This window comes from Nelumbo lutea, chromosome 1, assembly GCF_056320005.1.
Source record: "Nelumbo lutea isolate HS-2025 chromosome 1, American lotus-T2T, whole genome shotgun sequence".
NCBI classification, from domain to species: domain Eukaryota; kingdom Viridiplantae; phylum Streptophyta; class Magnoliopsida; order Proteales; family Nelumbonaceae; genus Nelumbo; species Nelumbo lutea.
In genome coordinates this window covers 60,038,169-60,060,195 of record NC_142684.1, presented here as the reverse complement: position 1 = coordinate 60,060,195, position 22,027 = coordinate 60,038,169, and the positions used below count along the sequence as shown (strand labels likewise).

Sequence of the window (22,027 nt, the reverse complement as noted above, 5' to 3'; positions counted from 1 at the left end):
ATAACCTCATTTTGTTTAAAATATACATGACGAAAATGGTTAAAAAATGTTTGTGTTTTTTAAAGACTATTTTGTTTTTCTTCAATTAATACCTTGTCAAATTTACATACCTATCTATATCTATGTATTAAAATGGAATGTGCCAAGGTGGCACTTTCTTGATTTTTGGTTATTTTTTAGAAGCTAGCATTTATTTTTTTCTGGTGGTTTTTGAGAAGTATTTATCTTTTTTTTTTGTATTTTTTTTTGAATTTTCTCATTTTAAAATTGGACAAAATAACACAAGTGACCAATAAGATTTAAAACTTTTATATCCTCTCATTAACTAACCATTGACTCCCTCTTCTCTCTCTAGTTAACTCCTTTAATTATCATATTTCATTAATTATGCCATTAATTCACTCTTTCAATAACTCTTGATATTAATTCTCTTTGCTCTTCATTAATCCATTAAATTTCCTAAAATCTTTAACTTTATATATATACATATACGTTTTAATTTAAATATAATTTTATATACATTATATATATATATATATATATATATATATATATATATATTTAAATTATAATTATCAATAAAAATAATTATATTAAAGTGGGTATATTCAATGATATAATATTAGGCTAAATAATCTACTTTGATTTACAAGATAATTAATTTTTAATTGAATTAATTAAGTAATTTGTATTTCAAAATAAATATTATTTAATTCACTCAACAAATAAAACCAGTGTTTTTAAAATTGACTTTGAGGCTAAATAGTTTTTTCCTTTAGGTTAATGAGCACTTAAATTTTTTTTTGAAACCTAGCCCTTAAAATACCCTTAGCCCACCATTGAAACGGTTAACTTTGGCTGTTGGGGCCTAACAGCATAGGCTGTTGAGACAATTTCTGGGCTGGGCACGTTCAGGGCAGTTCACCTATTCACGCCCATGCTTTGGTTTTTAGTAAAAACAAATTAAGATGTAATTACTAATTTACCCATTCTCATGGTAACGTGGCATTAATAGAAATTCTCTCAACAGCATAGGCTGTTGGCCCCTAACAGCTAAAGTTTTTCCCCATTGAAAAAGATTAAAACCCACTTTTGACAGTTGTCAAAATACTTGTCAAGTGCTTATTCAACGTGCTTACTTAAATTAATATGCCAATTAGAATTAAGAGGGAAGGGCCACTCAAACCTAATGATGGCCTCACCCATATTAGTTTTGCCCACCGTTGTCTCAAAGTGTTTTTATTTTACAGAGTTCAAATCAAAACAAAACTTCACTTCATGATTTCCCATCACCAAACAAAACCATATGGCAGATGCCAACTCTTTTAATTTGGTGATTTTCCCACTGATTATTTATCTACTCTAAGAACGTCCATTGGTTCTTAATCTACTTTAATAGTAATGCCGGGTTTTTTTTTTTCTCTTGGTTTATTTATTTTCTTGTTTATATAAAACCAAACGCTTATATGCAAATCCTTCAACCAGGAACAATAATCATTGAAACGTAATTGTAATTAAAAATAATACAACGTTTGGAAGGGAAAGAAACACGCAAGGACCAAAAAGAAACAAAAATCTGCAAACATCTTGTTTTGCAATTAACATTTATGATTATAATTCTATTAATTAGTTTAGTTTGTCAATTAATTTAATTAATTAATTAATTAATAAAATAAATGTCCAAAGGAAAGACCACACAACCAAATGCAGGTTCCACTTTTTCTGTTGTTTACTTTTGTCTAGTATGTAGGTTTTATTTTTTTATCTTATTTATTTTGTCTTGTATTTTTGTAGCTATCTTATCCATTCTTGTTAGATTTTCTTTTTTCCTTTTGATTGATAAGATTTCATTACAATTAAGACCTACTTGAGGTGTAAATCAGCCCGTCCTGCCCGTGGCCCGACATGATTGTATGGGCCGATGAACAGTGTCGGGCTTGGGATTTCAAGTCGACAGGCCAAGGCGGCATGGCCTGCATTGTTGTGCCATGCCGCCCATGGCCGGTGGGCTAGCACAGCTCGGCATGGCCCAGCCCGCAATGGGCTCCACTCGGCCTGTCCAAAGAACTAGCCGTTGGAGACACCCCCCCCCCTCCAATAGCTAGTTACAACTTTTTTTTTTTTGGGAGGGGGGCGGGTTATAGAAATACCCCCAACAATTATAAAATGCTATATAAGGGGTACGTATGTATTTTGGCTTTGGGGGAGATAAAATGACAATAATGTCCACCCAACAACTATATAACAACTAGTTTAGAAGTATGGTAAAGTGATAAATGACTTTATAATGACAAAAATACCCCTCCAATAACTAAAAAATAACTAATTTTTAGGGTATTTTGGGGAATAAAATTATTTTCAATTCCTATAAATAGCCTTATCCTCCACCATTATCATCACACCAATTCTCATACTCTCTTAGTCTCTTATATTCTCTCAAATCTCAATCTCTTCTTATACATCATACTCTCACATATACCCCCATACTCTCTCTACTCTCCAATTCTCAACTTGATTCAAGTTTCAACAAGAAAAAGGCTTGCACGGGTATCTCAAGTTAGCAATTTAGGAAACTTAGAGACTTCAACCGTTGAAATCAAGTTGAAATTCTGAATTGGCAATCTAAGTAGGTGCAATTAAATTAATTTTTATCTTCTTCTAATTAAAAAAAAATGGTCGGCTCCTTTCACTCTTGACACCAATTCCCCAACATAATCAATGTCAATAATGTCAATGTTCATTTGCGCTGATATGGATGCTACTAATATTGTTGATGTTCCCACCCCTTGTACTGCTAATAGAGGTAAGGGAAAGAAAAAGGAGAACACTAGGTTGATTAGACCGGTTTGGACAATATTTAAAATAGAGGAGGTTGAGGGGAAGGGAAAGAAAGTCATTTGTCAAAAATGTAGGAGTGAATTTAGGTATAGTAGTAATGTAGTAGTGGTGGTACTGGTCACTTGGACAGACATTTGAAACGCCATTTAATGAAAGAAAAAGGGAAAGAAACATCACAAGCAAAAATAGGAAGTGAGATTTTTGTTATTTTTAAATATTCCCAAGAAAAAATGAGGCAAGAATTAGCAAAATATATTGTGCATTCTGAGCATCCATTTTTATTAGTTGAAGATACTAAACTTGAAAAAATTTTACTTAGATCTGTAAATCCACAATGTAAAAAAAGTTTCTAGAAATACTATTAGAATAGATGCTTTAAAAATTTTTTAATCATATAAACAAAATTTAATTTCTATGTTATCAAATCTTAATTTAAAAATTGCAATTACTTTTGATATTTGGACATCTAGATTTAACATAAGTTGTATTTGTGTTACTAATCAGTTTATTGATGAAAAATAGCCTTTATATAAAAGAATTTTAAGTTTTACTAGAGTTGAATGGCCACATACTGGCCCAATTATTGCTACAAGTAGTTTAAATACTTTACATATTTATGGAATTGAAAATAAACTTTTTTCTATTAGTTTTGATAATGCTACTAATAATGATTCAACAATAAATATTTTAAAATCTCAATTAAAACCATTTTTAGATGGTAAATTATTACATATTAGATGTGAATGTCACATTTTAAATTTATGTATTCAAGATGCTTTAAATATTATTTCTTATCATATTTCTAAAATTAGAAATTGTATAATATATATTAAAAGTTCTAAAGCAAGAAAACAAGAATTTAAATATTTGTCAAAATTATGGTTTAAAATATAAACATTTTGTATTAGATGTTTAACATAGATGGAATTCTACCTATTCTATGTTAGAAAGTTGTATTGCTTACAAACAAATTCTTAATGATTTTCATAATGCAAAAATGCTACCTGATCCTATACATGAGGAAGATTGGGAAATGGCAATTTGTATAAAGATATTTTATAAATTTTTTATGATGCAACTAATGAAATTTTATGTGTTTATTACTCAACTAGTTGTCTTTTAATTAATCAATTATTTGTAATTAGTGAATGTTTTACAAAATATAGGAAAATCCACAATTTCAAAGTATTACTGAAATAATGGAAAATAAATTTAAAAAATATTGAGAGAAAATTTCACTCCTTTTTTGCTTAGCTATAATATTAGATCCTAGGATTAGGAAAGATGGTTTAAAAATTTTACTTGAATCATATTGTGAAAATATGAATATTGAAGTTGGAAATAAAATAGAATAAATTAATAATTTATTATTTGAAATGTGTAATTTATATGAATCTCAAGTTTGATACAAGAAATCTTGTATAGGTGAAAGTTCCACTTCTAAAACAACTAATTCTATTTCCAGTAGTGGAGACAAGATTCAACCTCTACTACATAAGAGACAGAAATCTACTACCAATTAATCAACAAATTCATTTACTGAACTTAATTTTTATTTACAAGCAAGTGTTTCTACTTTAATTGATTCCTACAACAATGAGGGATGGGATAATTTTGATATTTTAGCCTGATGGAAAGTACATGAAAAAAAACTATCCAGTCCTTGCCACCATGACACGTGATATACTAACCCCTCCAGTGTCTACAGTTCCATCGGAGTCTTGTTTTAGTGTAGGTACTAAGGTGCTAGACGACAAGAGAAGTTGTAAGAATGATGAAAGTCTGGAGATGTGCAACTACCTTAAAGATTGATTGGATGCTAAAGCTAGATTACAAGACAAATGAGGGCATCATGACATTACACTTGATGTTTCACCTGAAGCATATGATGGCAATTAAGGAGATTATTACATGAAGATGCAAGTAGAGGTGGAACTTGAAGAAAAATGATGGAGTCAATATTTTTATTCTTTTATATACTCAATATTTCATTATTTCAATTATTGTAATTTTTTTTCAATTTTTAAAGTTATTGTAATTTTTTTTCAATTTTATTTATATTAGTTTTTTTTTCAATAATGTAATTTTTTTATTTTCAATTTATAATTGTATTATATTTTTTTATATTTATTCCATTTTCTATATTTCATTCATCCATTGTCCATTGACCATTGTATTATTCAAATTCAAGAAATAAAATTCCTATTTTTCCAATTTTTTGTCCATTTTGCATTTTGTTAAGTACTTAAGTATTTTTTTTAATTTCTTTGTTAGATTTTTTATTTTTCTAATTTGTTCCCAAAGCTCAAGGGAATTATTGAATTAAGGAAAGTGAAGTATTTTAGTAAAAAAAATCAAAATTTCAAAAAAAACAAAAAAAAAATTGTTTGGCCCGGTTTAGCCTAGACCCAAGGCCTGGCCTGACCTGGCCCAATCTGCCCAGGCCCATGGCATGGCCTGAACCAGAGTGCATATATGCATTGAACCAGATTTTGCACTCTTTCCAAATGAATCCTCACTAGTATTTCTAGATTAAAGATTTAGTTGTAAAGAATTTAGGACCAAAAGGGCCTTGCTTATAATAGTTCTCTTAATGCAAATTTGTACACATATATGAAAACCCAATACATGTTTTTACATGGCCACCAAATAAAATTATAAAATTACTTTTACATTGATGGAATGTATCAAGGAATCATAATTTATAAGCATGTACCTATTATGGTTTGACAACCCCCACCACATGGTTTCTTAGTTAGCATTATCATAATTATTTTTCTTGATTATTTTCCCCCCTTTATGCCACTTTATTTGGTTTCAATTATTTCAAAAGATTTTGAAAATACAGTAAAGATATTATACCTTTTTTTCTCTATATAGAATGTTCTCATTTGATTAATTGAAAATAAGAAAAATAAAAGGTTCTTAAGAAAAATTATGCTTCATTGTCAACAATTAGTTAATTGATCCTTATAACATTTCTTAGTGTATTATAAACTAATGTTCTTATGGCAGAAGATAAACAATATGAGGAACCAAAAGTTGGGATGACATTTTCAACATAGGAGAATGCATATCATTTCTATAATGAATATGCTACAAATGTTGGTTTTAGTGTTCAATACAGGATGGACATAAGTGAAAAACTGGTGATTTTAGAAAAAGAATATTTGTTTATTGTCAATAAGGATATCATCGTGAGGACAAATGACGAGTAGAAGTAAAATGTTGCAATGATATAAAAAGAACTGGTTATCTTGCATGAATGACTTGCGTTGCAAAGTAATGGGCAATGTTGTGTTACAAATTTTGAAGCAACTCAAAACCATTTGATTGTAACTCCAAGTAGATCATATATGTTGTGGTGACTACAAAGGAAAATAGTAGTAGCACGAAAAGCCAAAGCAAATCTTGTAGATGATTCAACGGTAGAATTCATAGGCAAAAAGGGAGGAGTCCAAAATCTTGGGTTTACTAGTTGATTATAATAACTACTTTTATGCTAAAAGGAAAATGGACATAGAAAATGAAGGTGCATGAGCTATACTAGAGTATTTTGATAAGTTGCAAAAAAAGAATATATCATCATTTCACTCAATTCAAATTGATAACAAATGTCTAATAACGAACATATTTTGGGCAGATACAAGAATGGTGGCTGATTATAGTTATTTTGGTTGTGTTGCTTACTTTGATACCACTTTAGGGAAAATGACAATTGACAACCATTTACAACTTTTGTTGGATTAATCATCATAAGAAAACTATCATTTTTGGAGTTGCATTAATGTATGCTGAGAGCATTAAGCTCTTCATATAGGTATTTCAATCTTTTTTTTTAAATCAATGTCTAGAAAACATTGAAGGATAATTCTAACTGACCAAGATCTAGTGATGGCAAATGCAATTAAACAAATGTTTCTAAACACATGTCATTGTCTTTGCATATGTATGTATGTATATATATACATATTTATTTATTCTTGTTGCCCGCTCGATTTCGAGATGTTCGTGAGAAGAAAGAGCTCGCGAGAAAGCTCATTAGTGGAAATGGTAAAATGCAACCAAACATTTGAAGCAAGTTTTTGCTACTTCTTCTTCTTTTGATAAGGACTTTAATAGATGCATATATGAACATGAAGAGGATGAAGAATTTCAAATGGCATGACATGAGATGATCTCAAAATATGATTTAGTTGAAAAATTTTGGTTACCATGATTGTTTCAAATGAAAAAGAAATGGGTTTTAGCACATGAAAGAAACAATTTTTGTGTTAACATGAAAACTACACAAAGGAATGAGAGCATGAATAGTTCATTGAGAGGCTATTTAAATCCCTATCTCGATTTGCATTAATTTTTTAAGCACTTTGGTAGAGTTATGTCAGATCGTCAACATAGAGAGTTACAAATAGAAGTGAAAATGAGCCAGAATATCCCTCACTTAACTTTTCCAATATACATGTTAAAGCGGGTTGCATCTATATACGCTCCAACAGTGCTTAGAGAAATTGAAGAAAAGAAATATTAAAAAAGTCATGATTGTCTTATCCAAAATGCAGTAGAGGTTGGAACAATGAGTACAAAGTGAAATACTTGAATAAACATGGTGAGAATATTGTGACAATTAATCTTTCTTGTGTAGAAATTGTTTGTAATTGTAAGAAGTTTGAGTTTGCGGGAATTTTACATATGCTTGCATTATATATTCTTTCTCAAACACAAATAAAAGAACTCTTATTACAATATGTCTTAAAAGGATTGATAAATAATGCAAGGTCTTGAGAAGTAACTGATTATTGTGGCCATTCAATTGAACTTGACCCTAATGTTGAGTTTTCTAAAATGTTTATGGAACTTTAAAGAGTTGTTAAAGAGGTTTCAACACAAGCTACAAATAATAAGGAGACATTCATATATTTATTAAATGTGTATAACCATGCAAGAAAGAGGTAGAAGAGATTCTAAAGGCAAAAGCTCCCCAAGTTTTGATGTTGTTTCCCATAGCACCAATTTGAATCTTGATTGTGAATACGGACCATGTGATGTAATTCAAGATTCAAAAGATAATTTAGAGGAAGATGATAAAGTGGTATCCAAAGGTAATGAAATCAATGTCAAAGGGTTAGCTATAAAGACATAGGATAACAAAGGGCATGGAAGCAACATTAGAAAAGTTAGTTGTTTGGAGAAATGCAAGCATTGCATAAAGAAAACCCAAACAGATTTGGTACATTTTCTATTCATATTTATCTTTGTTTTTATTTATTTAATATTTATATTAATATGTTTGGTACTTTTTAGAGGAATTGTCGGAAGATGGTGATAATACTACTCATAATAAGAGTAAATTGACCAAAATCCACTTGATCCATCTTTGCCAAATAATGTTATAAACATGGAAGGCCCTCTGTAAATTCAACACAATGTGTTAATTTCATACTTCATAATTATTTAACCATTGCTTATTTGTTTATCGTTTTCATTCTTTTAATATTGTTGCTATGTAGGGGTCATGTGTCGCAATTAAAATTTGATTGCTTACTATGACTATAAAAAATGTCCCCAAATGCCTTCAATGGAACACATTTGCTCCTCGTGATCCAAACTCTAAAAATAGACAATGACTCGGAAACAGAGTTGGCCCTTTTTACTTTCATCAGTTTCTCTTCTTTCAAAAATAAATGTTGAATATGGGAAAACATTTCATCATAAAAATCTAGAACATAAGGCTTTGGATGCCACCAAACGAGCAAAAAAGTCAAGTTTCTCCATAACTAAAGGTAAAAGAGGAAGTCCGTAACAATAAACAACAAATTGTAAGATCATAGTTATGAAAATAAAATTTCATTAACTCTAAAGGTTCTCAAGGAAACTTGAATATCATTAGCCAAAAGTTATTAGAGTAACAAGCAATGCAAGAGTACATATACACAGTTGAAAAATAAATAAAATAAAATTTTGGGAGATTTTCTACTACAAAAATTTAACCATTAAAAGATTTAGTAACACAATTAATTACTTTTCAGGAACCACTCGTAACCTATTATTTATATTCTAGATTTAGGAATGTGAGCTCTAGGAATCTCATGATCAGCTCAAATAAGATAGAATCACCACCCATTTCTCAAAAGAAATGTGCCCTCATTTCAGCTTTGAAAATTTTGATTTATCTTCAAAATAATGACTTCATTCTACACGAGAAAGGCATTTAGCCAAGAGATTCCGGATTCCAAAGATTAGGAGAGGGAAAGTGTTAGGAACTCCTCTCTCCAAGCTGTTGCAATAGCACAATACAGGAGTTTTTTAATACTTAATTTACAGTGAAACACTAACAAAATGATTGCTAAAAGTCCCCAAATTTTGGTAAAACCTTTCCCAACTTCTCCCAAAATTGATTTAAGGTAATGTTATCGAGCCTTATGTACTATTTTCTCTAAAACCCTCACCTCTCGAACTCTTTCTTTTACCTTAGAAGAAGCTGAAATGCAAATTCTCCAAAGTTTTAGAACTTCAAGCAACCCAGAAATAAAATAAACTCGAGAGTGCTTGGACGAGCTCAAGAGAGGTCTGAAACTAATAAGGGCATGAAGATTTCGTGCAAATCTCAGATCTAAAACATAGTTGATGGTTTTGAAGTCTAAGGTACAAATATTTGGAGGTTTCTCATGAATGGAGCAATCACAGATCTTAGGCTTTAAAAGAGTTTGTTTTATGAAAAAGGGCAAAGATTTTCAAAGAAATGGTTTTCAGTCAAGCATTCCATCTTGGTGCAATGATTTTCCTCAATTTAGGGTTTTTTCATGAATTTCGTACATCCAATGAGAGTTTGGGGCATGTCTAACATTGCAATCTCATATTTTGGGCTCCCAATCACATAAAACAAAAAATTGACTCACCCATAAATATTATTTTGTCTTTTCATAACTTTAAATGGGGTATCTTTGGGTTTTTAGGTTTTTTTAAGTCTATTAGACTAAATTTTATTGGTCTAGGTGTTTGAACTAGTTAAATATAGGGTTGACATCAGCCATCATGGAAAATATGGATCTCGAATGTGATGGAAAATATGAATCTGTGTTCAAAGATGTGGATTAAAAGATTGGGTTCAGATCAAGTTTTGGCTTATGACTTATCAACTAATGAGAAGGCTTGAAAAAGATTTTTGCTCATTTTCGGAGAAACTAGAGGATTTTAAGGTCGAAATTAGACAAGAGGGTTTTTTTGGACTTAATGAGAGGTACCCGCTTTGTTTTGGATTTGGCTTCTTGTGTGATTTAATTATATGTATCCAATTGGAATTTTTGTTGATTGGACAGTTAAATAAGGGATTTTTTTAGTTGAAACTTAGCATGTGGGCATGGATTGTGATGAGGAGTCGGGTGGACTATTTAGATTTAAGAAAAAGCTTGTTGGTCTTGGTTGTTTAGTTTTATTCATTCGGGGTTATTGAAATAGAATCTTGGCATCTTTTTAGGTTGATCATCATAGATTTGATGTGAGATTTGGGAGTTGATTGAGTCATATTGGCTAGAGGCAATGGATGTGTTGGATTTGACTTTGTAGAGTTAAGGTTTGAACATCATGTAGATTGGGGCCGTTAGAGAGGAGGTTGGTGTGATGAATGAAGGATGTTTGGAGTTTGGTCACGAAATTTAATGTATAATTAAGCTATAGCTTCCTAAGTATAGGGGTCATGTCTAATCAGATGTTTGGTTTTGATCTCAATATTCTCGTTTGTCATGCGGATTGCATCAAAAGAGGGATTTTTAGGTTTCGTCAAGTCTCAAATTGGTCCGATTATGTTTTCAAGTTTTTGGGTCTTAAAATGAGGGTACAAAGAGGTAGGGTGAAGGGACCGATCAAAAATTGGGGGCTAACAAGAAAGTAATCATATTAATGGAATAAATTGAAAATGAAAAGCGATTACTAACAATGATATTTTTGCTATTTGACATAGACATGTGAATTGTTAATAAAAATATATATATAAAAAATAAAGAAAAGAACATATTAATCCATGAAAGTTATAAAAAATGAAAACAAAAGAAATAATCAATAATCAAAATTCACATAAGCTTTTAAGCTACTATTTATTCAACATGGTCATGGTAGATAACCAATGGAGTTGCCACCCTCTTTCCTTTTAAATAGGGTTATATTTTAACCATTGTAAAATCCACCTTTTGGATATTTTAAACTATTTTAATATAAAATTGGGAAGAATTAGTACAAAATTGGTCATGGCAGATAACCAATTAGGTTGTAGTTGGCTCTCTATAGTTACCACCAACACCACAACACTCATTTCCAACAGACTTTCCATCTTCTTGTGGTACTGCTTCTCTCGGCCCACCTTCTTCTTGTTAGACAGTGTATGCCCTTAACTCCAATCAGAATGATGTACCTTATGACATTTAATGTAAATGAATAAAGTACATATTTGATTCATGTTATTATGGTGTGTTTCTGTATAATACCCTTAAACTGAACACATATGAAACTTGTGTTAGTTTAGAATCTTCACAGTTGTTGGATAGATTCGGGGAGATTTATCCTGCCAAGACTGACACTGATGTGCCGCCAAGTTGGTTGGAGTGGCTTGTCTCAGTTGCAATGGTGAGACCTGAGGTACATGCAGTGTGGGTTTTCTTGAAACCCTGAACCGGAGTAGAATTCTAGTATTAAAAGCCATATCTATGTAGATAACATGAATCAAATAAGGTTGTGGACTAATATTTGCTTTTTTTCAGAAATGGCAAATGAACAATTCGCAAAATTGTTGAATGACAACAAACTTAAGGGCCCTAACCATGTTGATTGGTACCGTAATCTTATGTTGGTCCTGACATCAGAAAAACTGGACAAAGTAGCTAAGAAACCTGCCCCGGAACGTCTGGGTGATAGGGCTTCTGAGGCCCGTAGGAGGGGCTACCAAGAATGGGAAGAGAAAAATTCCCTTTCCCGCTGCTACATCATAGCATCCTTAGACAATCCGATATAGTAATAGTTCGATCAGATCGAATTGTCCAAGGATATCCTAGATAGTCTAAGGACGATGTACGAAGAGCAAAATTGTTCTACTCGATAGAAGGTCTTGAAGCAGTTCATGACCGCGTAGATGTCCAAGAACCAATAGGTTCATGACCATTGTCTTAAGATGAGTGATTATATCAATGAAATTGAGGCTCTTGGATCTGAGCTTGACCATGTCATGAAGGTGGACACCACCCAAATTCTTTGCCTCCTTCCTTCAATTAGTTCATCATGAACTATAACATGAACAAGCTAAATGTTAGCATCCAGGAACTCAGCAATATGTTGAGGGCCGAGGAACTGATTAAGAAGGATGGGCCCATTGTCATGCTTATTGAAGCTGGCAAATCGGGCAAGAAGAAGAGGAAGGTAAAGAGAATGCCCCCAAAAAAGCTACAAAGACCAAGAGGTAGAGAAAGGAAAAAGAATCAGATGCTTGTCACTTCTACAAGCAGGACGACCACTATAAGAGAAACTGTCCTCAGTACCTAGAATCCAAGAGACAAGGTAATTTTGAATCTTGTGTCATAGAAACCAATTTGTTAGTAACTTTTGCTTCTTGGTGTATTGACTCTGGGGATTCGACTCATGCGTGTAATTCACTATAGGGGTTCAAGATAAACAAAAGAATGAGTGATGGAGAAGTGACCCTTCACTTAGGAACTTCTACAAGTATTGCAGCTACAACTATAGGAACTGTAGAGTTAATTTTCAGAGAAAGAATTATTGTACTAAAAGATTATCTTTATGTACAGAATTCGATAAGAAATCTGATTTCTGTTTCAAAATTGTGTGCAAATGGATATTTTATTTTCTTTATTAATATGATTACTATTAAAAGAAATAACAAATTCCTCGCATGCAGAAACTTGAGAATGGTCTCTATGTTCTCCATCATTCTCTGGAAACTAATATAACTGAAACTACATCGGATGATATCTCCAAGAAAAGAACCCGTGATACAGTTAATCCCACGTGTCTATGGCATTACCAACTTGGCCACATCAACATAGATCGTATCACGAGGTTGGTAAAGGATGGTCTTTTTGATTTTTAACTATAGAAGATCTTCCAACATGTGAACCTTGCTTTCAAGGTAAGATGATGAAACGGCCATTTAACAGTAAGTTTGAAAGATGTACAAGCACGCTTGACCTTATAAATACTGATGTATGTGGTCCCATGAGTGTTAACCGGCACATTTATTTTATAACATTTACCAATGATTACTCACGGTATGGTTACGTGTACCTAATGAGACACAAGTCTGAATCCTTTAAAAAGTTCAGAGAGTTCAGACAAGAGGTCAATAAACAGTTAGGGAGAGAAATTAAGACCCTTCGATCAGATCGAGGTGGCGAGTATCTCTCTGATGAATTCAATGACTACTTGAAGGTCAATGGGATAGTATCACAGTTAGCTCCTCCTGCTACACCACAACTAAACGGTGTGTCAGAGAAGAGGAACCAGACTTTATTGGATATGGTCTGATCACTTCTCATACACTCAGAGTTACCCACATCCTTTTGGGGTTACGCATTGGAGACTGCAATATACGTGCTGAACCAGGTTCCAACCAAATCAGTTCCGAAGACTCCTTATGAGCTTTTTTCTGGTAAGAAACCAAGTGTGAGACACTTAAATATTTGGGGTTGTCCGACACATGTTAAAAGTACAGGTGTGGACAAATTGGAATCCAAGACCAGTCATTGCCTATTCGTAGGCTACCCCAAAGTCTCTATGGATTACCTATTCTATAACCTAGGAAAACAGAAGGTGTTCTATAGTCGAAATGCCCATTTCTTGGAAGATGATTACATCTTGAACAATCATCGTCAAGAAGTTGTTCTTGATGAGGAGAGCTCAGGGGTAGTGGGAGATGTCCCACAAGCTCTAGGTAATGACCAACCTAGAAGATCTACCCGGGTTTCCAGGCCTCTAGTTCGATTTGGCTATGACTAGGATAGTTACTTGGTGGAAGCCACGACTAGTGAGAAAAATCCCATGACTTATACAAAGGCTATGTTGGACATAGATTCCTTGAAGTGGATAGATGCCATAAGAGCTAAAATGGACTCAATGGAGACCAATGGAGTCTGGACTCTAGTAGATCCGCCGCTTAGGGTAAAAGCAATTGGTTGCAAATGGATCTATAAGAGGAAGAAGGGCCCTGATGGTAAGGTTAAGACCTACAAGGCTTGTCTTGTGGCGAAAGGGTACACTCAAAAAAAAGGAATCGATTATGAGGAAACATTTTCTCCAGTAGCCATGTTTAAATCCATTAGGATTGTGCTAGCTGTAGCAGCATACCATGATTACAAGATTTGGCAAATGGATGTCAAAACTGCATTCTTTAATGGAGATCTTAGTGGGTCTTCGACAAACAAATATGCAGCAACCGCAAGGTTTTATAGCTGCGGGTCAAGAACACATGGTATGTAAATTAAACCGATCCATATATGGACTTAAGTAAGCTTCAGGAGTTGGAACACCTAGTTTGACTCTACCATCAAAAAAATTTGACTTTGAGCAAAATCCGGATGAGCCCTGTGTTTATAGGAAATCTAGTGGAGATAAGGTTGCATTCCTGGTTCTGTATGTAGATGACATTCTACTCATTTGGAATGATGTAGGAATGTTAACTACGGTGAAAGTATGGATTTCACAACAATTCTCCATGAAAGATCTTGGAGAAGCCTCCTACATACTAGGTCTTCGACTCTATAGAGATAAATCGAAGAGGATAATAGGATTATCCCAATCTGCTTATATTGACAATATAGTCAAAAGATACAGCATGGAGAACTCCAAGAAAGGAAATGTTCCTTTCAGGCATGGAGTCACTCTCTCCAAGGGAATGTCTCCCAAGACTCTCAAAGAGATTGAGGGCATGAAGGACGTTCCCTATGTTTTAGTCGTAGGGAGCATCATGTATGCCATGATGTGCACTCATCTTGACATTGCTCAGGCAGTAAGTGTGGTAAGCAGATTCCAGTCAAACCCAGAGCAAGAGCATTGGATTGCTGTGAAAAACATACTCAAATACCTTCGAATGACAAAAGAGTTTTGTCTGGTATTCAATGGTAGTTCACTACAAATCCAATGGTATACTGATGTTGGCTTCCAATTAGATCCAGATGATAGAAAGTCTACATCTAGGTATGTTTTCATGATAGGATCATGTGTTGTTTGTTGGAAAAGCAACAAACAGGGATCCATGGCGGATTCCACAAATGAAGTTGATGTAATCATTTCTGGTCACGTATCATTTTTTAGCTAAGTACATCATCACCTCGCCTGCTCCCAAGTGGCCGATGACTCGGAGGCTGAAGTGGTGCTCCCTAGCATAACACAATCCGGCTGCTCCCGAGCTAAAGGTGATATGCTCATCTTTGTAGACGGCGGTAACTGAGGAACCCATCCTCTCTGCAGGAGATGATCTGCATGAACTGAATCAGAGAACCCGGGGGTGCTTACCCGGCGAGGTCACTCCAATGGCTAAGTCAGCACTTATAGCGAGCTAAGAATGATATTAGAGAGTGAGAGAGCTAGAGAGCGAGAGAGCTAGAGAGCAGGGGTTACCATCCATTTTTCTTATCTCTCCTTGGCCCCTAGGGGTGAGGTCTTTATATACTAGAGTCCTCGTGGGTTTGGTGGAGTAGTTCTTGGATTCCCATTGTGATGGGACCTACTTTCGTGTTAGGTGGACATAAAGCCACCGACCAGTAAGGTTGCCCATTTCCACATAAATCAGGGAGTGGGTGAGCTAATATAGTCATTACAAGTCACAATCCCAAAAAATGCGGGGTACGATGGTGAGCTCCTCGGGGTTGTCATGCGGTGGTTGGTCTGACTAGGAGGCGAGCTGCCCATAAGTGGTGAGCTGCCTAGTGGCAAGCTGCCTAGTGGCGAGCTGCCTAGTGGAGAGCTGCCTGTGCAGTGCCGAGTTGTCTAAGTTGTCAGGCTACACAATTGTGAGCTGCCTGTGAAGTGTCGGGCTGCCTGTGAGGGGCGAGCTGTCTAGTTGTCATGAGGCTGCACTTAGTTGTCATGAGGTGCCAAGTGTCATAATGTCATTAGAGGGCCAAATCCGCCCTCATCATTTGCCCTCCACTCCCGAGCTAAAAGTAACTCGGTGAAGGGAGTAGATTTCTCCTTTTGGCCCGTAATTCGATGAGATCGTAAGTGCTAATTCAATTTCTTAGGCTCTAGGAGCTGCTTGGAAGCGAGTTGGCCATAAGGTGCCGAGGTCTCTGCCAGTTCGGTATTTTAGACCTTAGGCTCTGGGAGTGACTTGTAGTCCACTCTCCTTGACTTTACCCATGCCGACAAGGCGGCTGGGTCTTGTGCAGTATTGTAGCCCTTAGGCTTTGGGAGCGACTCGTAGTCCACTCCTGGACTTTGCCCATGCCAAAGAGGCAACTGGGTCTTGAGCAGTATTGTGGCCCTTAGGCTTTGGGAGCGACTCATAGTCCACTCCTGAACTTTTCCCATGCTTAAGAGGCGACTGGGTCTTAAGAAGTACTGTGGCCCTTAGGCTTTGGGAGCGACTCATAGTCCACTCCTAAACTTTGCCCATTTCGAAGAGGCGACTGAGTCTTAAGCAATATTGTAGCCCTTAGGCTTTGGGAGCAACTTGTAGTCCACTCCTGGACTTTGCCCATGCCGAAGAGGCCACTAGGTCTTATGTAGTGCTGAGGTCTCTACCTGTGAGGTGCCGAGCTGCCTGTGAGGTGCTGGGCTGGCTAGGTATCGAGCTACCTGTGAGGTGCCGAGCTGCCTGTGAGGTGCTAGGCTGACCAGGTGCCGAGTAGCCTGTGAGGTGCCGGGCTGACCAAGTGTCGAGCTGCCTGTGAGGTGCCGGGCTGCCTGTGAGGCACCGGGCTGACCAAGTACTGAGTTGGATTGATGAGATTCGTTGCTCTTTAGAGACCTGCAAGGAACTAAATGTCAGAGGACCCAGGTTGGCTAACCCGGTGAGGTCCCTCCAATGGCTAAGTCAGTACTCTCATAGTAAACTACGAGCTAAAAATCACAGTCTGAGAGCTAGAACTTGCTTACTTGCTTTGGGGGTTGGTGCCTTTATATAGACATTGTTTAGCGTGGGCTTCACGCACCATATCTGAGATTTCTGCAAGGTCCTCTAAGTGGTTCGAGATTCCTGGAGGTAACCGCCATGCACATTGACCACCCTTCAGAACGCGAGGCACGTGAACTAACTTCCAAGGATCGTGGGAGTGTTTGGATATGCATGTCAAATTCGTCGGTGAGAACGTCTTGCAAGTCGCCAGCGCATGTGCCTGGTCGCCAGGCTGCCAAGTCATGCCTAGGCCAGATCGCGCGAGGGCCAGGCCGCCAGGTCACGCCAGGGCCAGGCAGCTAGGCTGCCGGGTGGGTGCCTTAGAGCTATGATTGCGCTGCATCAGTCTCGTGACGCCGATCACCCACTCCTACAAGAAGCTACTAGGAACTCAACCTTCGGGGGCAGTACCACTAACTTTAGGTCAGCAGCTCGCACAGGAGCCTTGAAAGGCTCAACCAGCAAGGGCACCCATGTAGTCTGTTGGTCGCCAACTCCCGCGGAAGCCACGAAGAGCTCGTCTTTGTAGAGGAGACCTCACGAAGAGGACTGGTGAGGGCGGATTTGGCCCTCCAATGACATTATGACACTTGGCACCTCATGACAACTAAGTGCAGCCTCATGACAACTTGATAGCTCGCCACTTACAGGTAGCTCGCCACAGGTAGCTCACCCCTCACAGGCAGCCCGACACCTGGTCAGCCTGGCACTTTTCACAGGTAGCTCACCATCGTGTAGCATAGCAACTTAGACAACTCGGCATTGCACAGGCAGCTAGCCACTAGGCAGCTTGCGACCAAGCAGCACGCCACTAGGCAGTTTGCCACTAGACAGCTCGCCACTTACGAGTAGCTCGCCTCCTAGTCAGACCGACCACTGCATGACAACCCTGAGGAGCCCACCACCATACCCCATGTTTTACGGGATTGTGACTTGTAACGGCTATATTAGCTCATCCACTCCCCGATTTAGTTGGAAATGGGCAACATTTCCGGTTGGTGGCTTTATGTCCACCTAACACGAAAGCAGGTCCCATCACAGCGGGAATCCAGGAACTGCTCCACCAAACCCACGAGGACTCCAGTATATAAAGACCTCACCCCCTAGGGGCAAAGGAGAGGCAAGAAAAAATGGATGGTAACCCCTGCTCTCTAGCTCTCTCACTCTCTAATATCATTCTCAGCTCACTACTAAGTGTTGACTTAGCCATCGGAGTGCCCTCGTCAGGTAAGCACCCCCGGGTTCTCTAATTCAATTCATGCAGGTCATCTCCTGTAGGGAGGATGGGTTCCTCAGTTGTCATCGTCTATAAAGATGAGCAGATCACCTTCAGCTCGAGAGCAGCCGGGTTGCGCTACGCTAGAGAGCACCACTTCAGCCTCCGAGTCATTGACCACTTGGGAGCAAGCGAGGTGACGAGGTAATTAGCCAAAAAATGATACGTTACCAAAAATGATTACATCATTTGGCGCCGTTTGTGGGAACACGCTACAAAAAGCTAAGTTCTCATCCTACAAAAAGCTAAGTCCTCTTCTCCCAGAAAGCTAAGCCCTCACTTTTTAGAAACTGAAGCTCTCGCTTTATAGTTCCCCTTTTTTATGAACTCAAAGACTATGCAGGGAGTTAACAAACTAAGCAGCTTTACCAACTTTACTTTCAATTCAGATAAAACTTCACCAGTTCTCTTCACGAGGTACCCTCTACAAAAATGAGCTCTTTGTGGCTTCCACGGGAGCATCCGGGTTGCGCTACGCTAGGGAGCACCACTTCAGCCTCTGAGTCATCGGCCACTTGGGAGCAGGAGAGGTGACGAGGTACTTAGCCAAAAAATGATACGTGACCAGAAACGATTACATCATTTGGCGCCGTCTATGGGAACACGCTACAAAAAGCGAAGTTCTCATCCTACAAAAAGCTAAGTCCTCTTCTCCCAAAAAGCTAAGCCCTCACTTTTTAGAAATTGAAGCTCTCACTTTATAGTTCCCTTTTTTTTATGAACTCAAAGACGGTGCAGGGAGCTAACAGACTAAGCAGCTCTATCAACTTTACTTTCGATTCAGATAAAACATCACCAGTCCTCTTTACGAGGTCCTCTCTACAAAGACGAGCTCTTCATGGCTTCCGCGGGAGCAGCCGGGTTGCGCTACGCTAGGGAGCACCACTTCAGCCTCTGAGTCATCGGCCACTTGGGAGCAGGCGAGCTGACGAGGTACTTAGCCAAAAAATGATACGTGAGCTGAAATGGTTACACCAGAAGCCGAATACACTGCCGCAAGTGAAGCTGCCAAAGAAGTTGTTTGGATGATGAAGTTCATTCATGAATTGGGAGTAGTTCCATCCAGCACATCACCCATTCCATTGTTGTGTGACAACACTGGAGCTATCGCTCAGGCTAAGGAGCCACGAGCCCACTTGAAGTCAAAGCACATCAAAAGAAGTATCACGTACTGCGGGAGATAGTTGGAAGAGGGGACGTCCTAATTCAGAAGGTAGCATCAATGGAAAATGTAGCAGACCCATTGACTAATCCATTGACACAGAAAGTGTTTGAGAAACACGTGGAAAGCATGGAACTCAAGCTTATACCAGATTGGACCTAAGTGTAAGTGGGAGTTGTTAGACAGTGTTTGCCCTTAGCTCCAATAAGAATGATGCACCTTATTACATTTAATGTAATTGAATAAAGTACATATTTGATTCATGTTATTATGGTGTGTTTCTGTGTAATACCCGTAAACTGTACACATGTGAGACTCGTGTTAGTTTAGAATTTGCACAGTCGTTGGATGGATCTGGGGAGATTTATCCTGCCAAGGCTGACACTGATGTGCTGCCAAATTGGTTAGGGTGGCTTGTCTCAGCTGCCAGGGTGAGACATGAGGTACATGCAGTGTGGGTTTTCTTGAAACCCTAAACTAGACCAGAATTCCAGTATTGCCCTGGACCTTGGAGATAGATAGGCAAAACTGAAATGTTACACCTGACCCCTAGACTCGATTATGATACTGCACTAGGTGTCTTGGGCTACCTTTGGTATGCCAATCAGTGAGATCCTTAGAGGGGGTCAAAACCTAAGTATGTTGGGACTGTCCGAGAATTCATCTGATAGGTGATCGTAGTGATAGGATCAGCCCCTTTATCAAACAAAGTGAATGATCAGGGATGCACTATCTCTGATGAAAACCAAAGCTGGCAGTAGCTGATTTCAACCGTTGAAATTTGTTTTGCAAAATATATTTATATAGATATATACATATTATGGTTTCAAAATATTTGCAAAATGTTTTAATTCCTGAGATTCATGTGAGTAGAGAGTGCAACACTGTTCCTTGCAGCTGAGGGAGAGGTCCTCTCTTGTCAGGCAGTGTTTGATCATTATGGGCTGAGAGGTTAAGTGTAAGACCATTGTGGGTAATACCTGATGGGTTAATCTTGCATCGGCCCATAGTCCTTAGATTTTTATAAGGTGGCTTGACCCAATGACCATTTAGTGTAAATGTTTGGCCCATTAAGAGCTCATGATGATGGACTCAGGGGTTCACTGTCTCCTATAATGAATTTGGCCAGGCCTTGTAACAGAGGATGGGCTGAACCCATGTGTCTGATGTAGATCAATGTCTGGGTCCCATGCCATACAAGATATCCAACTGGGCAGCAGTTTGGAAGATAAGTGAGCATAAGTTTGAATGGGCATTTTGATGACCCCAACTTTGTAGTCTCTCACACTGTTTTTAGCTTATCCCTGTAACAATTGCAATGCAATTATATAAGTATATTTCACAACCGAGGGAGGAAGACCATAGGACTAGTGCTTTATTCTCTCAAATTTTCACTATTTTAGCTTAAACCAAATTTGGCTTGAGAGAAAGCCTAATCTATAATATATTAAAGCAAAACAGCCCTAATTTTACTAGAAAGTATGTGTAGGCGATGGTCATTGATTCATTCTCCTTAGACGGATAACTTGGACGATCACCACCTATTGAAGAACAGATAATGATTCATAGATAGCCAAACCTCTGCACTGTCCACTTATCCAGGAAACCAATCGTGATTCAACCCATCCATGCATGAAACATTTACATATTCACCGTTGAATCATGAAGGCCAATATAAAAGAAAATGAAGAATTTGAGATAATAAGGAAGTATATATTTTTGTAATTAAGATCACGATTTAATGGTGTTTATATGCAGTAGTAATTACAAAATTCTTGGTATATTTCATTCTCAGCCTCCACCGATGAGCAGCGTTTGCGTATGTTGGGGATGCAGCAACCTCAGCTTCTTGTCCGACCCCAATTTTGCCATTCTTCGTTTGCTGGGTCAAAATCTGTAACACTGGTAGTGTTAAGGGAGGTGTGGGAGTGGATCAATTGGGACCCCAGCAGCTCAAGTACATAACTTTTCTGAGAGATTCCTCAGATTGCTTCATCTGCTGCTCATCTCTCAATGTCTTGTTATAGGCCATCGCTAAGGAAGAAGAGATGCTCCTCTTAGCCTGAGAAAACGACCCCAGGTTATTCTTGGCGTGTTGATGCAACGACCTCAGAGTGTAATTCCATCTGCAGATGCCTTGATCTTTCAATGCCTCAACAGCTGCAATGCTTGAAGCGGCAACCCAAGCTCTGGTTGTGGAACTCATCTTTCTTTTCTTTTGGTTGATTGTTTCTGAATTTTGGTTTAGAAGTATTGCTTGACTCGTCTGTGCCCTGGGGAAGAAGATTGGATCTGGGATTGTTATATATAGAGAGGGGGTGAGAGAGATTGATCAAATTCGTCGAGTTCAGTATAATAAAACCAGCGGCGGTTTCAGACATGATTATGCAACGCCAATGGTTTGGGTTTTTGGGCGTCCAATAAGAAGAAAGAGTCGGACAAACAAACAAACGAACGATGGAGAATAAGACAGGAATCCACCAACTCTGCCTACTACTAGCCAGACAAATTTACCAGCCTGCCCTTTAACTGTATGGCTACGAGAGCCCGTGGTGGATGGCCAGAGGCCAGAGGGGTACAATCAGGAACAAGTGCCCACTGGTTGACTGATGAGCGCGTGGTTTCCATTAATCCG

At 37.5% G+C, this 22,027-nt stretch overlaps 1 protein-coding gene across 1 annotated transcript; it reads right to left on the bottom strand.

The window, feature by feature from the left end:
- Positions 1-21,084: 21,084 nt before the first annotated feature.
- LOC148874775 (uncharacterized) lies at positions 21,085-21,781 on the bottom strand. Its single transcript, XM_088966557.1, has one exon. It carries the CDS (start codon positions 21,596-21,598, stop codon positions 21,326-21,328), a length of 273 nt encoding a protein of 90 aa, XP_088822683.1. The 5' UTR covers positions 21,599-21,781; the 3' UTR covers positions 21,085-21,325.
- Between the last annotated feature and the right edge of the window lie 246 nt (positions 21,782-22,027).

What these genes read in the sequence shown, in the direction of transcription:
- LOC148874775 (XM_088966557.1), bottom strand. Translation starts at nt 21,598, where the DNA reads ATGAGTTCCACAACCAGAGCTTGGGTTGCCGCTTCAAGCATTGCAGCT.